The 24,617-nt window shown below is 49.2% G+C and overlaps 1 protein-coding gene and 1 long non-coding RNA gene across 3 annotated transcripts in view; one reads left to right on the top strand and one right to left on the bottom strand.

Annotated features, from left to right (window-relative positions):
- The first annotated feature begins 6 nt into the window (after positions 1 to 6).
- Positions 7 to 24,617, top strand: part of Rims4 (regulating synaptic membrane exocytosis 4) — a 61,089-nt gene continuing 36,478 nt past the window's right edge. Inside the window, exon 1 of the mRNA XM_010631474.1 lies at positions 7 to 106. Within this exon, the coding sequence (XP_010629776.1) occupies positions 10 to 106 (97 nt within the window). The 5' untranslated portion in view covers positions 7 to 9. The remainder of the gene's footprint in view (positions 107 to 24,617) is intronic.
- On the bottom strand, positions 17,324 to 21,853 carry LOC104867168. 2 transcript variants are annotated; one of them, XR_781701.2, is made up of 4 exons: positions 21,617 to 21,853; positions 20,481 to 20,668; positions 18,270 to 18,481; positions 17,324 to 17,512 (listed from the first exon to the last, which is right to left on the bottom strand). It is a non-coding gene; the product is annotated as an uncharacterized LOC104867168 (long non-coding RNA). The 2 variants fall into 2 exon arrangements; XR_781700.2 differs by having other exon boundaries at positions 17,324 to 17,599.

Below are 24,617 nucleotides of genomic sequence, written 5' to 3' on the forward strand. Positions count from 1 at the left end.
GGCGCGGGCATGGAGCGCTCGCAGAGCCGCCTCAGCCTGTCCGCCTCCTTCGAGGCGCTCGCCATCTACTTCCCGTGCATGAACTCCTTCGACGACGAGGACGCGGGTAAGCTCGCGGCCCGCCCCCGACCTTGGGGGTCGTCCTGGGATCCAGAGCTGGAGGCCCCTTCCCGGACTCCGTGTGTTCTTAAAGCGGACCGGTGTCTGTCCTCCACCGCCAACCCTATTCGGGGAGGCGCCCCGGGTCTCCTTCCCCTCCCAAGGGACCCCAGGGGCTCTGAGATGTGAACTCTTTTATCCATACCCCCAGGGACCCTAGATCATGTGCGTTTACCTCTTTCCCTCAGGTGGGCCCCTGGGTCGCCTGGACCTAGCTGTCCTTACTTGCGTCTACTCGATACCCCTCACTTGTCCTGTTCCAGTGTCCTACCTGCCACTGTCCACGAGTGTTCAGTATAGTAGGTGCCCACTCTTTAAGCCCTGGGGCACTGGCTGCCTCAGCCCTGGGGCTCCGGCGCGCCTCCCGGCTGCTGGAGGTGGCGCACAGACCTTACCTCTCCATCTTTGTCTCGGCTGCACCCAAAGGCTCCGTGCCCAAGACCCCCGCCTGGCGTTCAAGGCCTTGACTGTCCTGGTTTGTATTCCGACTCTTTCCCAAAGGCTGGGGCTCTGGACTCCTGGTTTTTACCAGACTAGGGCTGATCTCGGAGAAGCGGCCAGGTTATGGCCTCTCCGCTTTTTGCCAGCGCTTCGTAGAGGGAGGTGTAAGGCGGCACCAACTCTGCACTTGTGCCGCGTTGCTCTCAGCCCTGGAGTGGCCTCTGTGGGGGCTGAACCCGGCCTCCATCCTTCGGCTGAACCTCCTGCTCCCAGTCTTGTGCGCCAGCTCAGCGAGAGGGGCGGGGAAGTGCAGGGAAAACTGTGCTCTGTGACCCTGGGACCAGGCAGAGAGGGATTTTGGAGCTCTGGATTTGGTTCTGGGTGAGGAAGAGAATTCAACAACAGGTGGGGTAGGTAGAAGGCTTGGGCGAGAATTCCCCCAAGAGTGCAGATTGGGAGTCAAAACCAGGCTCCAGTCTTCCTTCCTTATAAACTGCAACCTTGGGCAAGTTATGCCACCCCTCAGCCTCGGCTTCCTCGTTTGTGAAATGGGGACAGTGGTGCCTTGCATTTAAGGCTCTGTATGGCTCTCTGGGAGTGTAGTTAAAAGTGTCTTGTGAGCTGAAAATCATCCAGTATTTGTATTCAACGAGGGGACAGGAGACGAGTATCTGTGGTGGGGAAGAACAAGACTGATGGAAACATGGACTCTCTCTCCAAAAAATGCCTATATGGACCATTCGGGAAATTCAGTCTACATTTCTACCGAGTTCACGGGTGGAGGTTTTGACTCTGCTTGCTGAGAGACCTTCATTTGGTCGACACTGTTAATCTAGGTTCTGTCATAGGATTTGGTGGTGGGTGCTCATCTGCAGGAGAAAGGAGAGAAAATTCTCCAGAATCTGGGCTCCCGAATGCATGGGGCTAGGTGAGGCAGACCCATGATAAACCAGTCTTGCTGTTGACCTGGAGCTGGGAGTGGGGTAACTGCAGAGCCATTTTACAGAATAGATGACTGAGGCTCAGAGGCTTAACTTCCCCTGGTGTAGGCAAGGGAGGTTGTGTTGTTCTGGAAAAGGCAAGGTCCTTGGGGAGGAAATGGGGGCTCCCCAATGCAGTAGCTTCCACAGAAGCAAAATTGGGAAGAGGAAGTCAGGCTAGTTTGGGGGTCTGGAGGAGGGAGCAGCTGCAGGTGAGCTAGCTGCCAGCCCTCCTGTCAGGGCCAGGCACTCTTCTAAAGTTCAGCAGGCCACTTTGGTCTCAGGGGCCAGGCTCAGCAGGAGCATGAGAGACAGGTATGATTTTGTTTTTCTCCAAAGTCATGTTCCATGTCATGGATCAGACACCTCAGTGACTATTGCAGGCTGCAGGCACCTTGCTCCAGGATCCACTTAAATCAACAGATAACTTCATGTAATATTAGTGATATTTTTAAAGGTCCGCCTGATGGGTTTTTTTCCAGTGGGTTTCTTCAGATTCTTAAGTGCTTCACTTGGAGGAGACCTAGAAATCATCTTTCAGTGCCTTCCAGCCCCTCAATAGATGGAAGTGTGCATGTGTATTTGTGTACATGTGACTCTGTGTGTGTGTGTGTGTGTGTGTGTGTGTGTTTTTTTTAGAGAGAGAGAGAGAGAGAGAGAGAGAGAGAGAGAGAGAAGCCTTGATGTGTGATGTGCGCCTATATCTGTCTGCATATAACCCAAGGTCATCCAGTACAGCAAGCACAGAGCTGAGACTCAAATCTGGTTTCCGGTTCTTTTTCCAGAAAGCTGGTAGCCCTTTCTGAAAGAGGCTGTTGTAAAAAGCCAGATCTCACCATGCAGAGAGAGAGAGAGAGAGAGAGAGAGAGAGAGAGAAGCCTTGATGTGTGATGTGCGCCTATATCTGTCTGCATATAACCCAAGGTCATCCAGTACAGCAAGCACAGAGCTGAGACTCAAATCTGGTTTCCGGTTCTTTTTCCAGAAAGCTGGTAGCCCTTTCTGAAAGAGGCTGTTGTAAAAAGCCAGATCTCACCATGCAGGAAATGGTTCCCAGGTGAGGAGGCCTAGGGAGGGGCTGCCAAGCCAAGAGCTGGGTTTGGGTATCTTGAGCCCGCTGTCTGCCTATCTGGAGGGCTGCCTTGAGTTTGGGAAGGGGAGGGAGAAAGTCAACTTTCATTTTCGGAAGAACAATGAGTGTCTGGAGAAAGTCGGAAGTAGGGAACGTTGTCTGGGTGCTTAATTTGTCTCCGAAAAGCAGCCTTTTGGACTTAACTCCTTTTGAACGTTACTGCACTGAACTAATTTCTAAAAGCAGTTGGAGTACAGTAGTCCCTGGGCTACTGGACAGAGACTCCTTCGGTAGGAGGCTATCAGCACAGGCTTGGCTTCACCTGCCTCTCCCCTGCTCTGCTGGCCCTCTTGCTGCCGATCTGTCCCTGATGGCTCTGACTCAGAAGTGTGTCTCTGACAGGCCTCGGTTCATGTGAGAGCCTCCCCTTCGTGCTGCTTCCAACCCATGTTGAGTGCGTCTTTTCCGTCCCCCAGATCGAGCCAGAGCATCTTCAGGGCTCACATCCACCCTCCAGCTACTTTCTTGAGAAATGGTGTGAGGAGGAGACTTCTTTTTCCCATTAGCCTTAAATACATTCCTGCTTCGGATTTAGGAGCCTTGGAGACCGGAGTGGGTAAAAGAAACTGCCTGTTCTTCCCACCCCTTTCTAGCCACTCTTGGCCCAGGAGGTTAGTCATTGCAGGTTCCTAGAATTCCTGTCAAGAGGAAGCTTCCCTTGTGTACTCTGAATGCATTTTTTATGATGGTGCTGTGCCCCCTTGCCCAAGGATACTGGCACTTTAGAGAGCTTGCTGCTTGTGGGCATTTTTGCTTATATCTGTGGGGGCTTTTGTTGTTGTTTGTTTGTTTGTTTTTTTGGTACCAGGGATCGAACTCGTGACCTTGCACTTTTGAGGCAGGCAGCGGCACCACTGAGCCAAATCTCCAGCCCTGCTTATATCTGTGTTACTTAACCTTGTTGGCACCTGGGTTTGTAACTCAGGAGGCTTAGAGGGAGTGATAAGACATATGATTCCAGTTTTCTCATTTGTATGAGGAAAAATATAATAGCACAGACCCTATAAGGTCAGTGTTATGTTAGGCTAGATGTCTTTTCAGGCACTTCAAATATATTGTATTAATTCTTTTCTCGTGATACTTCTATAAAAATTTTGTTTTGAGACAGGGTCTCACTATGTAGCTCAGGCTGGTCTTGAACTTGTTTGAGGCCCAGGCTGGCCTCAGACTCACAGAGATCCTCCAGCCTTAGCTTTTGGGATTATGTCTGGGTGACCTCTATAAAATTAATTTCCTGTTAACATCCCCAGATGGTCATCTCATCTCAGATGAGAAAACTGAGGCACAGGCTTAGTAATTTACTCAAGGTCACTCAAAGTGAAGAAATTACAGTTTGGACTTGGACAATTTGACTTGAGCATCTGTGCTTTTAATTATGCTGCTTGCTGTGAGAAGGGCATAGCACAGTACCAGTATGAGGTGGGTCTCAAGACATGATAGCTTTGATCTGTCTTATTACCACGTGAGAGTGGCTTCTGAACATGACTATAAAGGATCTGTGGGTTTGGGCAGGGAAAAACCTGGTACCTAAAATGTTAGCGTTTGTAATTTTACTAGGCTAATTTTATTGCATTTTTTAAGTATTAAAGTAGAGTTGGATGCTCCTTCTTTGAACTTGTGTAAAGATGAGGATTTGGGGGACTTTAATGTGAAGCAAGAGGGTGGAAAGCATTCTGGATATCCATTTCCTTGCTCTTCTTGATCAGGTAGTTCATTTGTCTGTCTACAGGTCTGCCCCATCCCTCGGCCTTGGGGCATAGCTGGAGAATTGAGGTGCATCCCATTTCACATGCCATGAGGCATTGTTACGTTAGGGTCTGGAATTGAGGATGGTGTTCCTGAGCCTGCCCAAATGGTTTCAGCATCCACTTCTCCCCCGCCCATCCAGGAGAAGGGCGGAGAAGCTGGAGCAGCCAGCTCTGATTTGTCCATAGGATGGATGCTTCCAGCGCAGGGAGGAAGTTGCCATGGCAACACCAGCCGGCTACCGGTTCCTCTCCTAGCAGTTTGGGCCACATCTCTGGGCTGCAAAGCAGCACCCTTCACAGCACCACCCTCTTCCGTTCAGACCAAATATGGTCTGTGTGTTGGGGGGGGTGCATGGTGGATGGGCCCCATAAACTAGTACAATGGCCTCCTCCCTCTCATTTTTGGACAGAGGGGAAATGGAGGTGGTCTGAGTTACTTCTGGGCTGTGAAGTAGAGATCCTCATATCCTGCCAGATAGATCCTGACAGTGGTGGCTGGGGTTGGGGTAGGGGATTCAGAGTTTAATTCCTGCCCGCATCTCCTGGAGTGACCACACTAGACTCTGCACTCCTCTCAGTTTATACTCTTTGCCACAGTTTTCTTTCCTGGATCAAGTGCTAACTTTTGTCCTTGAAATTTGACCTGAGGTTTTTCTGGGAAACAAAATGTCCTGCTGCCCCTCCATTTCCTATGGAGGTGGTGGGAATTAGAGAGTCCTTCAGCCTGAGGGGGCTTGGCTTAGCATATCCTTCGGATCAGAGCTACTTGAAGGCTTGGCAGGCTGCTCTCTGTCCCCCTTCTTCAACCAGTTTACCTCCTGATGCTATACTTTCTTTTATATTTTGGCAGCTGGGCAGGACTTCTCCGGATTTGGATAATTGAAGCATGTAGAGAATCAAACCAATTATTTCCAGAGTTCAAGGTGAAGGGTGGAGTGAGAGTGTGGACCCAAATCACTCCATTTTATTAAAATTATCCTAGAGAATTACAGTATTTCAGGAAACCAGGTGCAGGAGGTTCACCCCTCCTCATTAGCAGATCTTTGGCCTGCAGGCTGCTCTGCACCTTTAGAGATTTTTCCTGAAGTCTCCCTTGCTTGGGCATCTCCTCTTCCTCATTCTGTGGCTCTGAGGCTCCTGGCTCCAGCTTCCTTGGTTTGTAGCTGCCAGGGGCCTACTTGCTCTATTTGGTAAGAAGAGGGAAGGAAAGGTCCACCTGCCTGTTTCCCTTGAGGATGAAGCTGTGCCTCTTCCCCACCCACCCCAAGGCCCAGAGGCAGAGCATTTCCAGCTGGAGGCTGAGTGGGAGGTGGGCGAGGTGTGGAGGAGAGGGGAATGGAAGGAAGCCTCCACCCTCAGCTGCCCTTCTCTCGCCTTTGGGCCTTTCTTCACTGGAACAACCACCACTCCAGCACATCTTTTACAAACTGTTGGAAAGGGTCCACTTCGGGAGAGTGTGCTCAGAAGGGCACAGCACCTCCCCTAGTATGACCTTCACTCTCACCAGGTCCACATCAGCTACACAGTGTTCCTGTGGTAGAAAGATACCTGGCCTTGAATTTGACTCTGTACTAGTCCCATGGCCTCTAGCAAGTCCCGTAACCTTCCCGAGCCTCATCTGGATAGTGGTTAATGACATGGTCCAAACATCTCTTGGGGTGATAAAAAAAATGATTGAGGAGCTTGCTTAGCAAAGTCAGTGCTTTACTTGATCTCACTAAATCCTGTAGCACCTCAAAGGGTAGCTGTACCCATTTTGCAGATGAAGAAAGCCAGGCAGCTGGACAGTTGCATGGTGGTGATTCCAACCCAGCTGTGTTTGACTTCCGGTCACCTTTTCTGCATCTGGGCATGAAACGAGTTCCCAGGTAGGAAAGGGCTGTGTAGACTTGTGCTGTTACAGCAGCAAGTGACAGGGATTTAGTTAAATGGTTCTTTCACCTGCCTCGCAAGCGCAAGGTCCCAAGTTCAATCCCTGATACAAACAACAACAACAACAAAACAAAACAGCAAGTGACAAAGCCCAGAGAGAAGGGGCCTGTTTGGGGTCCGATATCTGCCCATCAGGGGCCACCACCCCACTGCAGTCCACCCAAGCCTGATAGCGTCCCTTCCCGGCTTTCAGTTCCTAGATGATCCCCACCACAGTTGGCCTGCAGCTACTGTGGCTGCCTGGCCTCCTTGAAGAATTCAGTTGTCTGCCTTGGCCCTGGGGGCCCAGCCATCACCTGCCTCTCCAGACCGATGTAGGCCAAGGCTGGATTATATTTAACGCTGTGCTATTTCCACTTGACAGCTCTCCAGCGCCGTCCCCCCGCCCCTTGCTTCTTCCTCCCCCCTCCCCTTCTGATTCACTCGGAAACTGACGAAGCTGATGTCAGTGCCTTATTCTTAGCCCCCGTAATTGTAACTGCATTTAGCAGTGCGCACTTCATTAACAGTTTCTGCTTTGGGGGAGTGAGATGACTGTGTGGCTGGGTAGGGACGTTGGTGGCGGTGGGGCCAGGGCCGCTGCCAGGACCCTGGCCAGCAGCCTGCTTTGGACAGACCAACTGGGAGGGTTCCAGCTCTGGCTTTCTAATACTGGCAGTCCCGGAATGAGCCTTGGAAAACATTTAGTCCATCCCTGTCTTTAGGCAAGGAGGGAAACTGAGGCTCAACAAAGCAAATGGCTTGCTAGGATCACATATTAAGGATCCAGAGTTACGGCTTTTGAATTTAGGTTTCCGTCTCTGGTATTTATTCATTCAAATAATGTTTACTGCTGGATGTGGTAGTCTATGCCTGTAGTCCTAGCACGGAGGAGGCTGAGGCAGGAGGGTTGCTGTGAGTTCGAGGTGAGCCTGGGCTACATAGTAAGACCCTGTCTCAAACAAATTTTTTTTTCTTTTTCTTAGTGCTCAGTGGTAAGCAACATTGTAAGTGCTAGAGCTGTATTGGGAAACAAGTCAGGCATGGCTTCTGTTCTCACTGAGTTATGTTCTAGGCTGAGAGAAAGAGAAAAAAAACCCAGACAATACACAGTGATCAATTATAATTTCAGTTTTTGTTAAGTGGAAGGGAAATAAAGCCATGGTGGGATAGGGGAGTTAAGTGAGGTAGTCAGGGAAAGCTTATTGGGGAGGTGACATTTGAGTTGAAGCTGAAATGACAAAGTCAGCAATGAGAATATGTGTGGGAAGAGTGTTCCAGAGGGAGCAGATGTGCAAAGGCCCTGAGGTCAGTGTGAATTTGGACTTTAGGGAGCAAAAAGCAGGCTGCCGTGGTTGGAGTGGGTGAAGGGAGATGAGGTCAGATAAGGGGGAGCCCAGGTTATCACATCCTTCTAGATGGTAGTAAAGAATGTCTGGTGGGGGAACTGAGGTCCAGAGAGAAAAAAGGCCCCCAGCTGGGTAAAGTCAGACAGAGGCCAAGAACTCTTGTTCCCTGCCCCAGTACCATCGTTGTTGTTCCTTAGGCACAGCTGGCTGTGTCTTTATGTGCACAGTGTGGCTTCCTTCCATGCCATAGCTGGAAGGCATTGGGAAGGTGGGGATGGGCAAGGTTTTCTCTTCCTCACCCTCACTTGGCCCATCTGATCCAGCTTTGTAGCTTGTCAGGCAACTCAGAGGGACCTCGGGTAACTTCCTTGATGGGAGAGAAAGAAGATGGCTTTAGAACTCTGCAGACCTGACTTTTCTCCTGCCTCTGTCACCTCTAACTTGTGTGACCTGGGGTTCAGTGTTCTCATCTTCAAAATGAGCCAGAATAATAGTAAATACTTCAAAGGGTTATTGGGATGAATCAGTGACATAATGCACAAACGTTCCTGGCCCGGAGTGGGACATGTGAGGGTAAGATGTCCTCAGTGGTACAGACTAAAGCAGTGGTGGCAGATCTGTGGCATGTGTGCTGCAGCAGGCTGTTTGTATCATTGAGAGAGAGCACTGAGGGTTTGTCATCATTGGGCTAGCGTGTCTCACGCCCAGCACACAGTTGGGATCAGCCAGTGGTGGTGGCTGTTCAGCCTCAAGTGAGCCCAGAATTACCTGGAGTACTGGTTTGTGCACACTGTTCCCGGGTTCTCATTCAGTCTAGGGTGGGCCTCCAGGCCCTCGTTTTAACAGGTTCCTGGAGTGTAGTACAATGAGGCCACTGGTCAAGGATGCCATCTTGAGAACCACTGGGTTAGAGAGAAAGGCTGAAGAGAAGCAAAAGGTCTTTTTGTCTGCCTCTCTGTAACTTAGATGCTGGCACACTGGGTGCCAAATTCAGTCCTGGGTGTAGTCTTCTGGCCCTCAGTGTCCTCCCTTTTCCTTCGTGACCTGACCCACGTTAGCCTCAGCTGCTGTCTGCCTTGCATGGATGGGGTTTAGTGTGGGAACCTCATGTTGGGAAGTCATCTGAACAAGTGCTGAACGAGCCAGCGTGAATAACACCATCAGGATATCCCGTGGACTCTGGCAGCCCCAGGAACTCTGAGGGTCCAGCTCTACACTGTTTCTTAGATCAGGGTGTGTTCCTTTTTCTGCAGTGGGGAAAGGTAGGAAGGGCTGTATGTAGAACCATGAGGTTCGTATGAGGACAAACCTTTCCTGGGAAGAAATAAGTCAAAGGAATCTTGGATGAAAAGGTGCAGAATACTGGAAAATATTTCCCAGGGAGTTGCCTGAGCCAGTTTATCTAGATTTTCTAAGAAAGGGGTTGCTGGTCATTTTCTAGGGAGGGGCATCCAACCTTCTGATCTGATGAATTTCTTATCCAGCTCAATAAAACTCAAAATTGGAACACAGAGGCATTTAAAAATAGTATCCAGGTGGGATGCAACCTAACCTGATAGGGAATGCTCTCCAAGAGAAGGGGTTTGGTATAGCAAAAGAGCCCGGACTTAGGAGGTCCAGTGACTTAGGTTTGTGCCTCGGCCACTTGCCAACTGTGTGTCCTGACTGCATATGTAACAGATCTGGGCTTCAGCCTTGTCTTTTGCAAAATGCAGTGAGCATTAGAGATACCTGTGAAAATTTGTATAACACATGGAAAGCATCCCAGAAATGGAAGCTGCCACCTTTCCTGTTACTGTAGACTTCCGGAAAATGAGGCAGTTTGCATGTTGGCTGGAGGTAGGGCAGGAGCATGGGTTGGGAGAGGCACCACCTGTTTATGTGTGTTTGGTTTGGATGCAGTGGAGCCCAGGAAAGTGCATTCAGGGTCGAGAGAGGGATCCTGTTCAGCCACTGAATCGCAGCCATTTCTGATTATCTTTGGGCCTCAGTATTCCTCTCTGCAGAGTGAGAGTCAAGTGGGCTTGGTTTGGATCCAACCCAAGTGTCCATGAGAGAAAGGACCCTCATCCAGGACCCCATCTCCTCCTTTGGATTCATCTGCTTCCTGTCAATCCATATTATGTGTCATTTTTCATCCCTGAGATTCCCTTCCCACCAGAACTTCTGTCTAGCTGGTCTTTTGTAGATTGGTCATTGAATAATTTTTAAAATAGGTACCTTTGATGATTACTTAACATATGTAGATGCTATGACATTTTAAAACCTTGCGAAATATCCAGTGAGAAATGTCCTGCACACCCTGTCTTCTGATCCTTGTGTCTCCTCCCTGGTACAAGCCCCATTGCCTGCTCTCACAACCTCACCTAGCGCTGTTGTTGACAGTAGTGTGTGTAACATGGGAAGAAAGCGAAACAGCACCAACAAACACCCAGGGAAATGTAACTTCCCCTCCCACCTCCGCTACCAAGTCCCAGTCCTACAAACCACCATCACAGTCCTTAAGGCTTCTAGGTTTTGATTTTCATGCTCTCAGCTCATTAAGCCCTTATGGTGGTACCCAGCCCTGTACTGACTACTGTGAAGGCTCCAGAGAGGCCAGATTGACCTCGGGGTATGCCTGATAGAGGTAACAATTCAGACTCCCCCATCAGGTGGCCTGGGTTTAAAACCTGGCTGTGTCACTTACTGGCTAAGTGACCATGGGCAAGTTACTTAACCTCCCTGAGTCTATTTTCTCATCTGTAAAATGGGCTTACAATAGACCCTTCCTGCCTGAAAGGTGTCATGAAGAGTAAATGAATAAATATTTGTAAAGTGCTTTGTAGAGAACCTTGTGCACACTGAACGTATATATGTATATACGTTAAGAATGGTTATTTTGGAGCCTTCAAGCTCAAAGTCTCTCTGAGGTCACCTATGGTGGTGATCTTAGATGAGGACCAGAGAGGGATCTCCATTTGCCCAACCTCACAGCAGCTTATGGTCAAGGCACAACAGCGCTGATGTTACCATATTTCTGGCACAGGGCCTTCCCACACCAGGTATCCAACATATAGCCCTTCATCTGCCTCAATCCAGCACCAAGCTGGACTGAGTACCTCTGGGACCCACTTTGGCCCACCCAGGCCACTCCTAAGCCTTCTGGCTGCAGGAAGCTGCCACTTCTGCCCAGCTTCTGTTGAGCATGCTGGTCAGGGCACGGGGACCCCCAAAACTGGGCAGCCTGGCCCTGACGGGAATGAGGTGGGTCCCTCCAGCAAGGGAGGGCTTCACATGTAGACTGTTCTCTGAACTCCTGGCAGTCATTTCAAATTAAAAGAAATATAGAAATGAGCCCCGATAGACTGTGGGAGCCCTGTCGGGTTAGACCTGTGAGTGACAGGGACACAGTATGGACAAGGAGAACAGCAGCCACCATGGACTTTCACCTGCTCCCTGGAGTGCTCTGAAAGTGCTGAGCAGCCTTCTATGCTCCTGTGTCAAGGAGGCCACCAGACTGGGAGCAGGCATGACTTTTGGGGTAAGGCAGCTCCTGTCAGCTAAGGCAGTTCTTCAAAGAAGGCATAGCTCCAGTCCAGGACCAACAGATACTCAGCAGCTGACGATGGGTGACCTGCTTGGTAAAGGGGTATGGCCGGTGCCCCAGCTCTGTTTAGCCCTCCACTGCTTAGGGGAGCTCTGTGCTAAGACATAGACCACCTTCCCCTCAGTCCTTCATGAGTGTGATCATTGCAGGAGGCAGGTTGGTAAAACTGAGTGTCAGGACTTCTGTTCTGGCCAAGATCACAGCTAGTGAAGGGTGAGGTGGGTCACCAAGCCCAGGCCTCACTCCAGCTGCGTGGTCTTTGCACCATTCTGTACTGCATTCCAGGTTCTTCACCAAGGAAGATGTTGACTGAGCGCTTCGTAGTGGGTTTCTTACCAGGCACCCCCTGGAAGGGTTTCTTTCCTGACTTCTGCTTTACCCCGTGCAGACACAGTCCCTTGTCTGAAAAAGTAGTTTTATATTCTTGACTTCCCTGTTCCTCGGTGGAACATTGGCCCTGTATTTTGAGAGGTGGGCAGGAGCTCCAAAAGTTTGTGTGAGGTGATACAGTAGCGTAAGGGTAGCTGATGCATCATGGAATAAACCCTGGATTTGTCCTAAGGAAACCTAGACTTGAAATCCTGGAAAGTCGTCTCTTCTTTGAGCCTCAGTTTCTTCTTTGGAGGAACAAGTCTGTGGGTATAAAGCAGCAGGTAACCTGCAGGTATTGTAAGGATACTACATATGTCCTGATTTGGGGTGAGTGCGGAGTCTCGAACCAAAAGTGGCCCCTGTCTTACTTGGGGCAGTCTGTGTGCGAGAAACAGTCTCAAACCAGGGCTTATCTGTAAAATGGGCCCAGTGACATTTGCTCTTCTGCCTTTGCTTGGTTTCCCCCAGATGTAGACCCTGAAACGGATACAAGGACAAATATTAGTTAAGCTGGATATGGTGGTGCATGCCTGTAATCCCAGCACTTGGAAGGCAGAGGCAGGAGGATCTCAGATTTCAACCCAGCCAGGGCAAGTTAGGAAGATGCTGTCCTAAAACAAAATAAAATGAAACAAAACAAAACAAGAACGTTCAAGGCCACGTATTATGTCTAAACTCAGAAAGCCGCCATCTTTCAAGTCAAAAGAGTTGAATAGAAATTTCACATGGTTCCTGTCATTCACACAGGGGATTGAAGAAACCCAGGAAGAAAGTGAGGAATTGAAGCAGGGGGAGAATCCAGGAATCCGCGTGTTATCAGGCAGGTTACCTCTGAGTGACGGCATCTGGCATTTGGTTTTGCTGGAGGCTTCAGGGAAACTGTGGAACAGAGCTCAGCAGACTTTTGTGAAGGGCCAGACAGCAGATATTTTAGTCTTTGCAGGCCATACGGTCTGTGCTGCAACTGCTGTCATGCAGTTGTAGTGAGAAAGCAGACAAAGACAATATGTAAATGAATGGGTGAGGCTGTGTCCTAATAAAACTTTATTTGCAAAAACAGCCTGATGGATTTGGCCTGTGGGCTGTAGTTTGCCCACCCCGAGGTAGAATGTACACTTCACCTGTTCCAGCCAGGAAGGACTGGGTGTTTATACACTGGCTTCTGTCAGTCAGGGTTGAGGCCTGCTGGGGTGGGGGTCGAAGAGTTGGTTGTTGCCATTGTTCCAGCTGCATAGGGGGTAACCCTCCGGCAAAAGAATGCAGGCTCTGGCCAGAGGAGGTTGGACCTGGACAGGGCAGATGGGGCAGGAAGGGCAGCATTGTCACTCCAGCTCGGGCAAGGCACTTTTGACCACTGGGAGAGTGCACTAGAGAGAAGGTGGCAGGATGAGCAGGGAAAACAAGTTCCAGACTGGGCTAGCGTATTTCACTTCATAATTCTAGCCTTTACAAGCATTTGTTCTTCTAGTTGAAAAACAGCTTCTCCGTATTGAACAGTCTCATTCTAGTGTTCTATCTCTATGTCTCTGCTTGGGCCATTCTTGTAGTTGGGCTGCCTGCTCCTCCGCTAGGGTCCCAGACCACCTCCTCCAGGAAGCGCACCTATCTTCTCTCAGGTGGAGTTGGTCCTTCTTCTGGACATCCCTTGGTGCTTGGCTTTTCCCTGTCTCCAGTACTTGTATACTGTGGCTTCTGTCACTTTGCTGTCACCTCACCGTGAGCCCTCCAGGTTGGAAGCTGTGGGATCCTGTCTGCACCTGCCTGGGGGCACTGGTTTGGGAAGGGCAGGACCGGATCCCAAACACCTCTTTCCTCTCACCCCTCTTCTCCCTCCAGTGCTGCCGATGCCAGGCCCTGTTCTGAGACCAGCCCTTGCCCTGGTGGAGTTGGCAGTCTGGTGGTGGTGATGGTGGGGTTAGACATTGGGCAACCTGAAGGAACAACTCTTGTGGCACATAAGAGAAATGCGGGGGACCAGGGAAGCCATAGCAGGGAGAAGTGCCTTGTCTTCTTCTTTGTAGCTCTGTGTTCTCTCTGACTCTCTGACCTCTGTGTCACACCTGTGCCAGGTGTGAAGAGGAAAGCAGGGGAGGGAAATAGAAGAGGACAGGAGGCCAAAGAGTCATGAGCACAGACTGCATGCCAGGGCCAGGAGCGGAGGGCTGAATCCTGGCTTCTCTCAGTGCGTGACGGCTTCTTCCCGCTCTGTCTTTCTCTGTCTCTTTACTTTTGTCTCTCTCTCCCTCCCTTGCCTTCTCCCCCTCTGTCATATACACACACTTATGCAGATAGAGATACTAACTGTAACTGCTTCTGTATAACAGAATTTTGAGTAATTTTACTTTCTAGTTTGTGTTTTCTACAATGGCCATGTCATGGTAAAAATTGAGGCCTCAGTCAGGAAACCATACACCATCCTCCTTCTGGCAGTTGTATGATCTTAAACATGTTATTGGTCTCTCAGAGGTTTTCTTTCTCACTGTGTAAGAGGCAAATAATCATAATCAACCCTATCCACATGGTACCCATCATATTCTGACACTTTACCTCCATTTACTCATTCAAGCCTACAGCTTCCCAGAGATGGGTACTATCTCTAGCCCTATATTTTCTAGATGAGGAAACTGAGACACAGAGAGGCTAAATAAGTAACCCAGTGTCACTCAGAAGTCAGAGCAGGATTTCATACCAGCTGTCTGGAACTTAACCATTGGCTCTGCTGCCCACCTCCTAGGGCAGGAGCAAGAGGATAACCATGGAGCCCTTAGCCCAGCACCTGGTGCGTAATTAACGCTCAATAAACATTAGCTTTTGTTATCATTAGTGTCCGTGCAAAGGCCCTAAGTTGGGAAAGGAGCGTGGCCTTTTGAAATACCAGGGAAAGGGGCACATTGATGACGTAGCAGGGCTGGATGTACTGGGTCTTTAAAGTCCAGGATTATGCATGTGAGTAGAAAGAGAGTTGGAGCCCCTGTTGGGCTCTGCTTTTCAGCAGAGATGTGTGACAGGTTCACATTTGGGTTTTGCAAGTGATTGCTCCTCTGGCTGCGAGGCCCAGGACGGCTCCCTTTGGATGTAGCGGCTCTCCCCAGTATCTCACCATCCCGGCATTGCATCCTGCACCCGAGACGGGGCTGGCCTGGTGTCAGGGCTGGCTGTGTGGGCCAGAGCACCAGGGACGAAGTCAGGAGTGTATCACTGGGCTGGCCTGGTGATGCTGGGATGCTGGGAAGTGGCGGCTGGAAGGCAGGAACGAATTACTCTCCTGGAGATGAGGCTGGGCCACTTCCTGCCGTGTTACATTATTAAATTTGTAATCTTCATTCTAATACTTTCCAGCAGTGAATAAGAACCAAATTTAAAATGCCGGCTTTACATTTCTGGAAGGAATGGAGCTCTTTGTCAAGAACTCTTGAAACCCATAATTTCTCTCCAGAGGTGAATGTCTAGGTCTTTTTTAAAAAATTAAAATAAAAAATAAGGGCAAATCACTGTTTAGTTAAAGGTTGGGGTTGAAGGGTCTGACCTCAGTTGTATTCTCTAGCCTTGGAAAGGGCTCAGAGTGGGGCTAGCCCTACAGAAGCCCTGGAAACTTGAACTCCTAAATCTGGGCCTTGCTAGGGAAGAAAGTAAGAGAAACTTCATGCCTACTTCACCCCTTCTTGGCAATCTGTTGATTTATAAAAGGACTTGGTGAAAAGTGGGCCACCATCTCCAAAAGAACAAGCCCGTGTCAGATTCCCATAACCTCCTTGGTGGATGGCAGAGCTGGCTGCTGATAGAACCATGTTCCGCCTTGGTCCTCTCTTTCCACCTGGGCAGGATGGGCCTCCATCCAGGGTCACCAGCATCCCTGAGCTGCTGTCCAGCCCTCCTCCATGCAGGCCCTTCTATGGGGCAGGGAACCTGAGGTGGGAGGGAATGTGCCCACTGGCCTCTGCTGGACCGTGTTCCAGGTGAAGCAACCGTGGTGTTCCCTGCCCACTGCCCTGAGCCAGCTTCTGGGATGTTCTCAGACCCCTTCCTATCCACAACTGGTACCTTGAGGGTGACTCTGAAGATGCCGTTTGTGGAGGTGAGATCAATGTACAATTGTATATGGGGTCCCCTTGATGTGGGGAAGGGTGGGCTATGGCTGAGAGTCGGTGCTCCCTACCCACTGTGGTCAGTCCGCTATGGGGCTCTGAGGATTCTAAATTTGAACCCATTCTGGACATTAAAGTCATTATGAAGGCACATTTCTCAGAATAAGAGGATGAGGCATATTTTATTTAATAGCCCTGATTTATAAGTTTAAAATATTTAGAATAAGTATGAAAGCCTCATTTGTACTTTTCTCCAGGGGCCCTGTGGTATTAGAGAAGGCCTTTGTGTCCTCCTTTGAACGGATCATGAAGTAGCCCAGGGATGGCCTAGGTCCTGCACTCTGGCCCAGGAGCAGGCACAGAGTGTATGGCACTTCTGTGCAAGTTAGAGGAGGGCAATTCTTGCACCGTGAGTGGCCGATTTAAAGAATGAACTTTCTCTGGGAGGATGATTTGGGAAAGGAGAACCCCTTCTCCAGCCAATAAAAAAGCTACTTTTCTGCCTGTTCCCCACCCTCAGCTGGGTACCTGGTTTAGAGAGTGCAGCCTGCTCAGGAATTCCCCAGCACCCTCAGACCTCAACCAGAAAGGAGCCCTGGGCAAGACCTGAAGGGAAAGTGCCAACACGCTGGGATCCAAAGCTAAGCATTAGGTCATTTTCCTTGTTGCATAATTGTCCTCATCGTGACAGTAACATTTACTGTGTTTCATACATTGCCAAATACTGAGTTCTTTACTCCTTTCTTTATCCTTTCAAGATGTCAGGTTATAATGACAGTATAGTTGACATACCCACCCATTGCATACTTGAGGCAACTGAGGCTCAGAGCAACCAGGCCTGTCTTTGGCCCAGGGCCACTCAGTAGTAAGTTTAAACCCAGATGTGCTGACACTTGAGTCTTTTAGCCCAACCATTGGTCTGCACTGCCTTTTATCATTTTTAAACCACTCTTTATGCAGTCAGCAGATGCTTACAGGCCCCCCACTCCTGTGTGCTGGGCATTGAAGGTGAGGTGCAGAATAGCAGCAGGGCCTCCCTCAGCCTAGGAACGAATACAGGTAGATCAGGTGACTAGGAGACTGCACTGAGTCGAGGTGACAAGAACCACCATGGAGGGTGAGAAGCTCTTTACCAGGCTGAAGAGTACACCAGGCCACTGTGAAATTCAAAGTAGGTGTAGGAGGATGTGGGCGCAGTGAGGAAATGGAGCCTGGAGAGAGAGGTGGGTGGGTGAGGAAAAGCCCCAGTGCTGTCCAGGACCAGCCCCTTCTTGATGACCAGAGTTGCATCATTTTCAGCCCTCTTGTGCCTCTGCTGGGAGGGAGGAACTTAGTATCCTGGAGGGGTGGAAGCTGAGTGGGGAAGGCACCCCCATACTTCTCAAAATAAGAAAACCCAAGTGGGGGCTTGGGGATGCAGCTTAATGTAGAGCACTTACCTAGCGTGTATGAGGCCCTGGTTTCCATCCGTAGCACTGCAAGAAAAAGAAAAGGAAGAGGGGCAGAGAACCAAGATGGAGAGGGGAAGAGTGAGGCATTTGAACTTTTTTGGGCAGGTTGTGTTGCCATTTATTGTTTTAATTTTTTAAAGATAATGTAGTGCTTTCTCTGGTTACAAATACTTGCAGTTGCATTGGCCTGCATCTCCTGTGCACATTCTGTGCTCCAGATGCCGTGCTGAGGTTTCATGCAAGTTACCAAGTTATTTCCTCGGGACAGACCTCTGAGAAGGGTCCTATTGCTGTCCTGTTGTTCCAAAGAGGACATTCAGTCAACAAATGTCAGCACTGGTTTCCTTGGTTCTCACACCCTTTGTCTGTGCTATCTGTAGCCCTGGTGGAAATGTGGGGAAGAGGCAGAGATGGCACACAAAAAGAACAGTACAAACCACACCAGTCCTGTAGCCCAGGGGTAGGATGTTTAACCACAAGGCTTTTTTCTCCCTAGGAGTGAGTGTGTGGTGTGTTTGTGTGTGTGTGTGTGTGTGTGTGTGTGTACACGCACACAGGAACACATGTTTAAGCCAAAGCAGTGTCACCCTGGGATGCTAGTTTGTAAATTGAAGCCACCATTTTTAAATCACCTTAAAAGGACCTTCATGGGCTGGTCACCACAGGGCCATTTCATTTCTAGGATTAGATCTAGGACTGCATCCATGTGATTTGGCTGTAGTCCACACAGTTGGCCAGGTGGGTCCCAGGACAGCACAAGGCAGCTCATCCTAGTGGCCGCAGTTCATTTTTGTCCCTGCTTTTCTACTCTTATTCTTGTCAAATAAATAAATAAATAAAATTCTAAACTGACAGTCCTTCCCAGGATTTTATTCCTTGCTTGGCCCTGCATTTCAATGCAAGAAGCAGAAGGTTTGTGAGCTATAAATAGCCCAAGTCTCTACTGCACAGTGGCGGGGAGCGTTTGTAGGTTCTGTCTCCTCCCAACCTGGTGACCTGGATTACTTCCTTTCCACAGCGGTTGCTCCCCTTGCTGCCTCCTCTGTCCATACCTCATAGCAAAGAGCAGGTCTCTCTCTGCAAGCAGGTACTGAGCACCAGCACTAGGCTAGGCCTGGGGGTTGGGCACACAGGATGAGTGACATAACCTGCCGTGGTACAAGGTGGACACAGATGCAGATGTCCACAGGTGAGAATCTTCTCAGTGGGGAAGCTCAGAGGGGTTGGTGGCTCTGGGGCTCAGGGAAGACTTCCTGGAAGAGCCCTGGAAAATGGAAGGAAGAGAGGTCTGGGGAGAAGGAGCCTTCGAGTCCAGAGTGTCACACGTGGCACATCTTCTGGCCAGAGTAAGCATTCATATTATTAAGCAGACCTATTTGTTTTTGAGAACAGATCCTGGGTTCCTTTAATGGCTCCTATGGCTTCCTGGAATCCAGCAGATTTGGGTGGGGAGAGTGCTCAGCCTTTCACTAGTTTGTGATTTTCCCTCTGTTCTGCATGTGCTTTTCTGTAAGGAACCAGGATCCTGAGCCCAACCCAGACCACTCAGTTAAAAATCTCCAAGGCTGGGGATTTAGCTTAGTGGGTCCTCTGCCTGCCGTGTAAGCACAAGATCCCAAGTTTGATCCCTGGTACTAAAAACAAAACAAAACAAAACAAAAAAACAAACAAAAACAAAAAACCCAATAACCAAAAAAAAAACCACCACCAGGGGAACCTGGAAGTCCTTTTTTACACATGCTCCCAAGGTGATACTGAAGTTTAGCCACATTTGGGATTCCATGTGCTGACCTGGTCTCCCATCCTGGAACTATACCCCAGGCCCTGTCCCTGCTGAATGGGACTTAGTCCCTTTATGTAGCTCCTGTAACAGAGAGGGGAGCTCACAGCCTCTCCAGGCCATCTCTTTCCATCCACAAGCACCTGGACTGCAGAAAGTCCTTCCCCCTGTGCCCAGTCACTTGAACTATCATTCCTAACAGTAATGATATTTTGTATACATTTCTGTTGTCCACAAAAATGTAATTTGGGATGCAAAAATACATATATTTTAAATGCCAACAGACCTGAGTTTGCACCTGTCCCCCGCCGCCTTTTTTTTTTTGTCTTACCCTATTAGCTGTGTCCTTGAACAAATGACTTAATCTGAGTCTCAAGAGTTCTCATGTGTTAGGTGCTGATGATAATGGTCCTTGCCACTCATATCACTGGAAGGATTAAGTGTGTGGATAGTTCAGTGCAGTAGTGAGGTACTCAGTTCACGAGTAATTTGTGGTTATTAGTATTATTATTACTATCATGTAAGGTGTTTGTATGGTAGATTTAGGGGGTTTTTACTGAATGTTTCATGCATGCCTAGCCCTAGGCCAGCTGATGGAGTGCCTGGTAAAAAAGTTCTTCCTAAGTGACAGTCATTGTCATTGGCATTATAGCACTACTTGATCTTTACAGTGCTGTGAGGTAAGTAGTAAACTTTTACAGGTGAGAAGATAAAGGTCAGAAAAGTTGCAAGGTTTCTAAAGCTCATTTGCCACTAAGCTGGCAGGATGGGAAGGGAATTTAGTCCATGCCTTCTGCTATCCCCACTTCTCCCACTTCAGCAGAGTTTTGCAAGTCTGTATGAGAAGGAAGGAGGGAAGAAGAAATGGAGGGAACAAAAGGAGGGGAGGGGCAGGCTTTTGCACAGAATGTAGGGGCTCTGCCTGCTCTCCCAGTCTTAGCCTCCATAGTTCCCTCTATGCTGGCAGTTTGGGGACAGCTGTCTGGACTGTCCTCTCTTCTGTGGTGCCACCAGACAGATCTAGTTACGGTGCCTTTGGGCAGAAAGGAGTCCTCGGGGAGCATGTGTGACCCTGCTATCCAGCCAGCTCTCCTGGGTTTGGGTGGCAGCCCAGGTGTGGTCTGAGCCTCCGATCTGCAGCCAGTATCTTGTTGTCCACAGATCCCACTCCACTTTTTGACTGCTTCTGTCCAAGTCTAGGCCCCATCCGATTTCTAGGGATGAAAGTTGGCCCTGGCTGGCTGCAGAATGGCCCCTACTCTCATCCAAGAAAAGTGAACGTGAGTTTTGACCCCATGTTCTCTCTCACACGGGATCTGGTCGTTGATTCTCATTCTCTTCCTTTTCAGCCCTTCCTCTCCCCTCCCGTCTCCCCCCATTGGATGGAAAGTCCTGTCCCCTGGCAGAGAAACCTCAGAGATCAGCAAGGAAGGAAGTGAGAAAAATGTTGGAGCTAAAGAGGGTCCTTGTAGTCAAGACGTACATCTGTGTTCATTGCTGGTGAAGTAGGTCTAACGCCAGTGGCCACTCATCTTTCGTCTTTTACAGGATGTAGACTTAAGCTGACCTCCCTTCTCTGAGTTCGCTGTCTCTCAAGACCTCGCTTCTTTGTTCTTGTCTTCTGCCTATGGTCTCCTTCATTTATTGGGAGAATCTAATTTCTGGTAGCCTCTGTTGGTGAAAAAACCCAAGGTTGGGGGGTCTTAGACCATGTTTGACACTGCTGCTGTCCAATCAGAATTTCTGTGCTGACAACGTTCCATATCTGCACAGTTCAAAATTGTAATGACTAGCGCAAGTGGCTGGTCCACATTTGAAATTTGGCTGGTGTAACTGAGGACTGAATTCTTAACTTTAAAAGTTTAATTAGTTGGGCTTGGTTGCTCACACCTATAATCCCAGATACTCAGGAGGCTGAAGCAGGAAGATCGAAAGTTCAGGGCCAGCCTGGGTAATTTAGCAAGATCCTGTCTCAAAATAAAATTTTAAAAGGGCTGGGGGTATAGCTTAGTGGTAGAGCACCCCTGGGTTGATCCCCAGTTCAATCAAAAATTTTGGTGTGAGTAGTAGCCACTGTTTTGGGACCACAGATAGAAATCATGTGCTGAGTTGTGAGACCTTTAGCAAGTGTCTCCCACACTGGGAAGGTGGAGAGTGCCATTAAAGAACCCATAAGAGAGCCACCTGGGAAAGGAGGCAGGGTTTTAGGTCAGCATTGCCAAATCCTAGCTCTGTGACCTTAGACAATCCATTCAACCTCTCTGTGCCTCAGATTCCTCATTTGTAAAGGGAGCATTTAATAATCACTTCACTGAGTTAAAATGAGATTCACTTCTACAACTGTGTCCTTCCTGGTAGACTCTTGGGTAATCATGGAAACAGTTTTAGCTCATGTTCACCTCTTGCCTTTTTTTGGAAAACTTTTGACAATTCTTGTTTTGGCTATAAATGTTTATATGAAATGCTTACTGTTGGGGCTAGAGTTCATAGCCCCAAACCTTACAGAATTATGTGCAAAAGTTGTATCATTATGCCCCTATATTTTTTTTTCCTGGAAAAAAACAGAATTTTTGTCTGGGGAAAGCCAAAAAGACTAAGAACTCTTGACATGGTACTCACCACGCATGTGGAATGGGACAGGAGGTGATCAGAAAAATGCCAGACTCCAGCCCAGGCTGCCATGGTCCTGCCCTGGCCCTGCCACTCTGAGCTGCATAAGCCTTGTTGAACTTCAGCCTCCACATCTGTGCAATGAGGGTGATGTAGGACCCATTTCATCAGTCATGGGGAAGAGTAAGTCAGCGAACTATGTTCTTCGGGTAGCATAGCAACCGGCACCAGTTCCCAGTGAATGCTCTCTGCTTTTATCACCAACACATCATCATCGTCATCATTGTCATCACTACCATTGTTCCATCCACTGTGTGTGAGGCCTAGTGCTGGGTGGGTCTGTCTCCTGGAGTCTGTCTCTCTTCTCTGCCTGCGTGTCATACTCCTTCCCCTCCTCACTCTGCTCTAGTCGGCCTGGTTGCTCATCAGACATACCAGGCAAACACTGCCACAGGGCCTGCGTGTTCCTTTCTCCTGTGTTGGAAACACTGCCCCCCAGACACCTAGGGATTGGTTTCTTTACCTCCTGCAGCTCTGCCGACATATAGTGAGGCTTCTCTGACTGCTCTCTGCAAGACTCCCCCTCTCCTCCACTCACTGCCTTCCATCTAGCTTCCATCTTTATGTGTTTGTCTTATTTGATCTTTGTAGCTCTCTTGAGCTAGAACTTCAGGAGGGCAGTTTGGTTTTCTTTGTTTTGTCCCTGCATGAGTTCCAGGGCCTAGAACAGGACTGAATGTATAGAAGGTACTAAAAAAAATACCTTGTGGTGAGCAGCTGAGTGAATGACTCTCATCTCAGCTGAGATAGGCTCCTGTGGGCTTTCAAACTCTACAGATGTCTGCTATGTAATATTTCAATAAGCAGTCATCCCCCGGACCCTCCTCTTGCCTTAGGTTCTTGGGATAGAAAGGTGAACAGGAATATCCCTGTTCTTGAGGATCCCACAGTCCTGGGTGCCTTCCCATGCTGGTTAGCTACTGGCTTCTACTGCCATCCTGTCTTTCACCCTGAGCTGGAAGAGCTTGGTACACAGGGGCTTCATCTCCTGCGCAGTGCTGTGTCCTCAGCACCAGGTTAAGGTCCATTGCCTGAATGAACAAATGCAGGATGTTGCAAGGCAGAGACCAGCAGAGGGGTCTCTGAATGTCCCTGGGAGGCGCAACCGGCCCTTTCTGGGAAGCATGGGCTGGAGCATGTGGAGTCACGTGGGAGGCGAGGACACTTCTGTCCCTTGGCAGCTTGCCTTTCCTCTCACTTGGCCAACCACGGAGCAACCTGGGAATGATGTGAGAGTGGTTCCCCCTCCCTCAGGAGTCTGGGTGGCTCTCCTATATTTCAGCTTCTGCCTGAGCCTCTGTCCTTGGAGTTAAAAATAGCCAAGGATGGGAGTGCAAGGACATGCTGTCCTTCTCTGCCACTGAGCAGGGATTCTGCTATCTCTTCTCTAAGGGGGCTGTAGGGCTGCAGGTTTGAGAAGGCAGCAGCTTACAGAATTAGCCCTTCCTGCTCCCTCGAGGACAAGCACAAACCACTCTTTCCCCAATCCGGAATGACTAAATGAGCTACGCATGTCTCAGCTGTGAGGCTCTCCAGGGTAGGCAGACACCTGGCGGAAAGCCAGTCCTCCAGGCCTGGGACCATGGCAGGTGTCACCAGTCAATCATAGCACCCCTCTGCCAAGTACAGACATAGTCTAAGAAAATTTAACCCGGGGTATTTCAGGCAGCAGCCACCAGAGTTGGCAAAGAGAGAGAAAAAAAACGACTCATTATCTCCACTCTAGTCCAGTCTCCTCATGATGGGGTAGGCAAAGCTCAGAGAGGGAGAAAAACTTGTCTGATATCACATAGGAGGTTGATAGTGGAGCTGACTAGACCCATGAGTTTAGTACCTGGTGAGGCTTTTCTCCCACTGTTTCTTCTATTGCATGCTCTTTTCTACCAGAACTGAGGATTTCATGTGTAGAACACTGACTTTTAACCCATGCAATGCCTCAGATTTTCTCCGTCATACTGTGTGTAAGAGCTGACAGGTTCTTTTCTAAGGAAAGAGTGAATAGCTTTCATCAGCTGTCAAGGGGATCCTCACATAAACAAGAAAAATGAAGAGATCAGAAGTGTGGGTCTTGCTATTCAGTATGTGGGCCATAGTCCAGCCATGCTGGCCTCACCTAGGAGTGGTTAGAAGAGCAAACTTTTAAGCCCTTCCCAGGCCTTAACAGAGGAATCAGAATCTCTATTTTGACAAGATCCCTGGGTGATCCATTTGCACACTAATGTTTGAGACGCACAGGCTGGAATCATTCAGTCTGTTTCTATGTGGGGTATCTGTTGATTTCTAGGCATCCTCTAGGTAGGCATGGTCCTTGCCCTCCTTTGAAAGTGAAAAGAAACAGAGGTGCCGTACCCAAGATGAGCCCAGCTGTCTTGCTGCTCAGCTAAGGCCAAATCAAGGGACATTCTCGTGTCAACTGAAGATAAAAGGTAGCTCTTTCTGGCCAAGGAATTGGAGGCCCCAGCATACATTAAGCAGCTATGTGGGAGTATCCTGTTGGGAAGCCTTAGTGGGCACCAGTCAGTTGCCACTATGTAGAGTAGTTTAGAGAGGAACAGGTCTTGGGATGTGGATGAGCTGATGGGATCAACAGGAACTGTGCTGCGTAAGGCCAGTGTTACTGGCAGCTCTTGGTGGTACACACAGCACATCTAGGTGTGTTTGCTCTGGTAATGCCAGGTGGTTTTGGGTGGTTCCAACTGGTCTTCACCTATCCCCACCACTTCCCAAGGGTCTGACAGGCTCTGAAGAAAGCTGGGTATGTGTTCGTTGAGAATGACAGTGGCAGAGAGCCTGAGGCACAGACAGAAAGCTTGCCCGGTGAAGTTGGGAGGAAGGAATTCCACCATCTCAGCTCCACCCTCTGTCCCACATCCCTGTTCTCCATGTGCCTTCAGTGTGTTCATCCATGGGCCTTTGTGGGGCTATAACTAGACATGTATGATCTGAAGAT

Source organism: Fukomys damarensis, unplaced genomic scaffold (assembly GCF_012274545.1).
Source record: "Fukomys damarensis isolate Sample0158 unplaced genomic scaffold, DMR_v1.0_HiC HiC_scaffold_22, whole genome shotgun sequence".
Classification (NCBI taxonomy): Eukaryota; Metazoa; Chordata; class Mammalia; order Rodentia; family Bathyergidae; genus Fukomys; species Fukomys damarensis.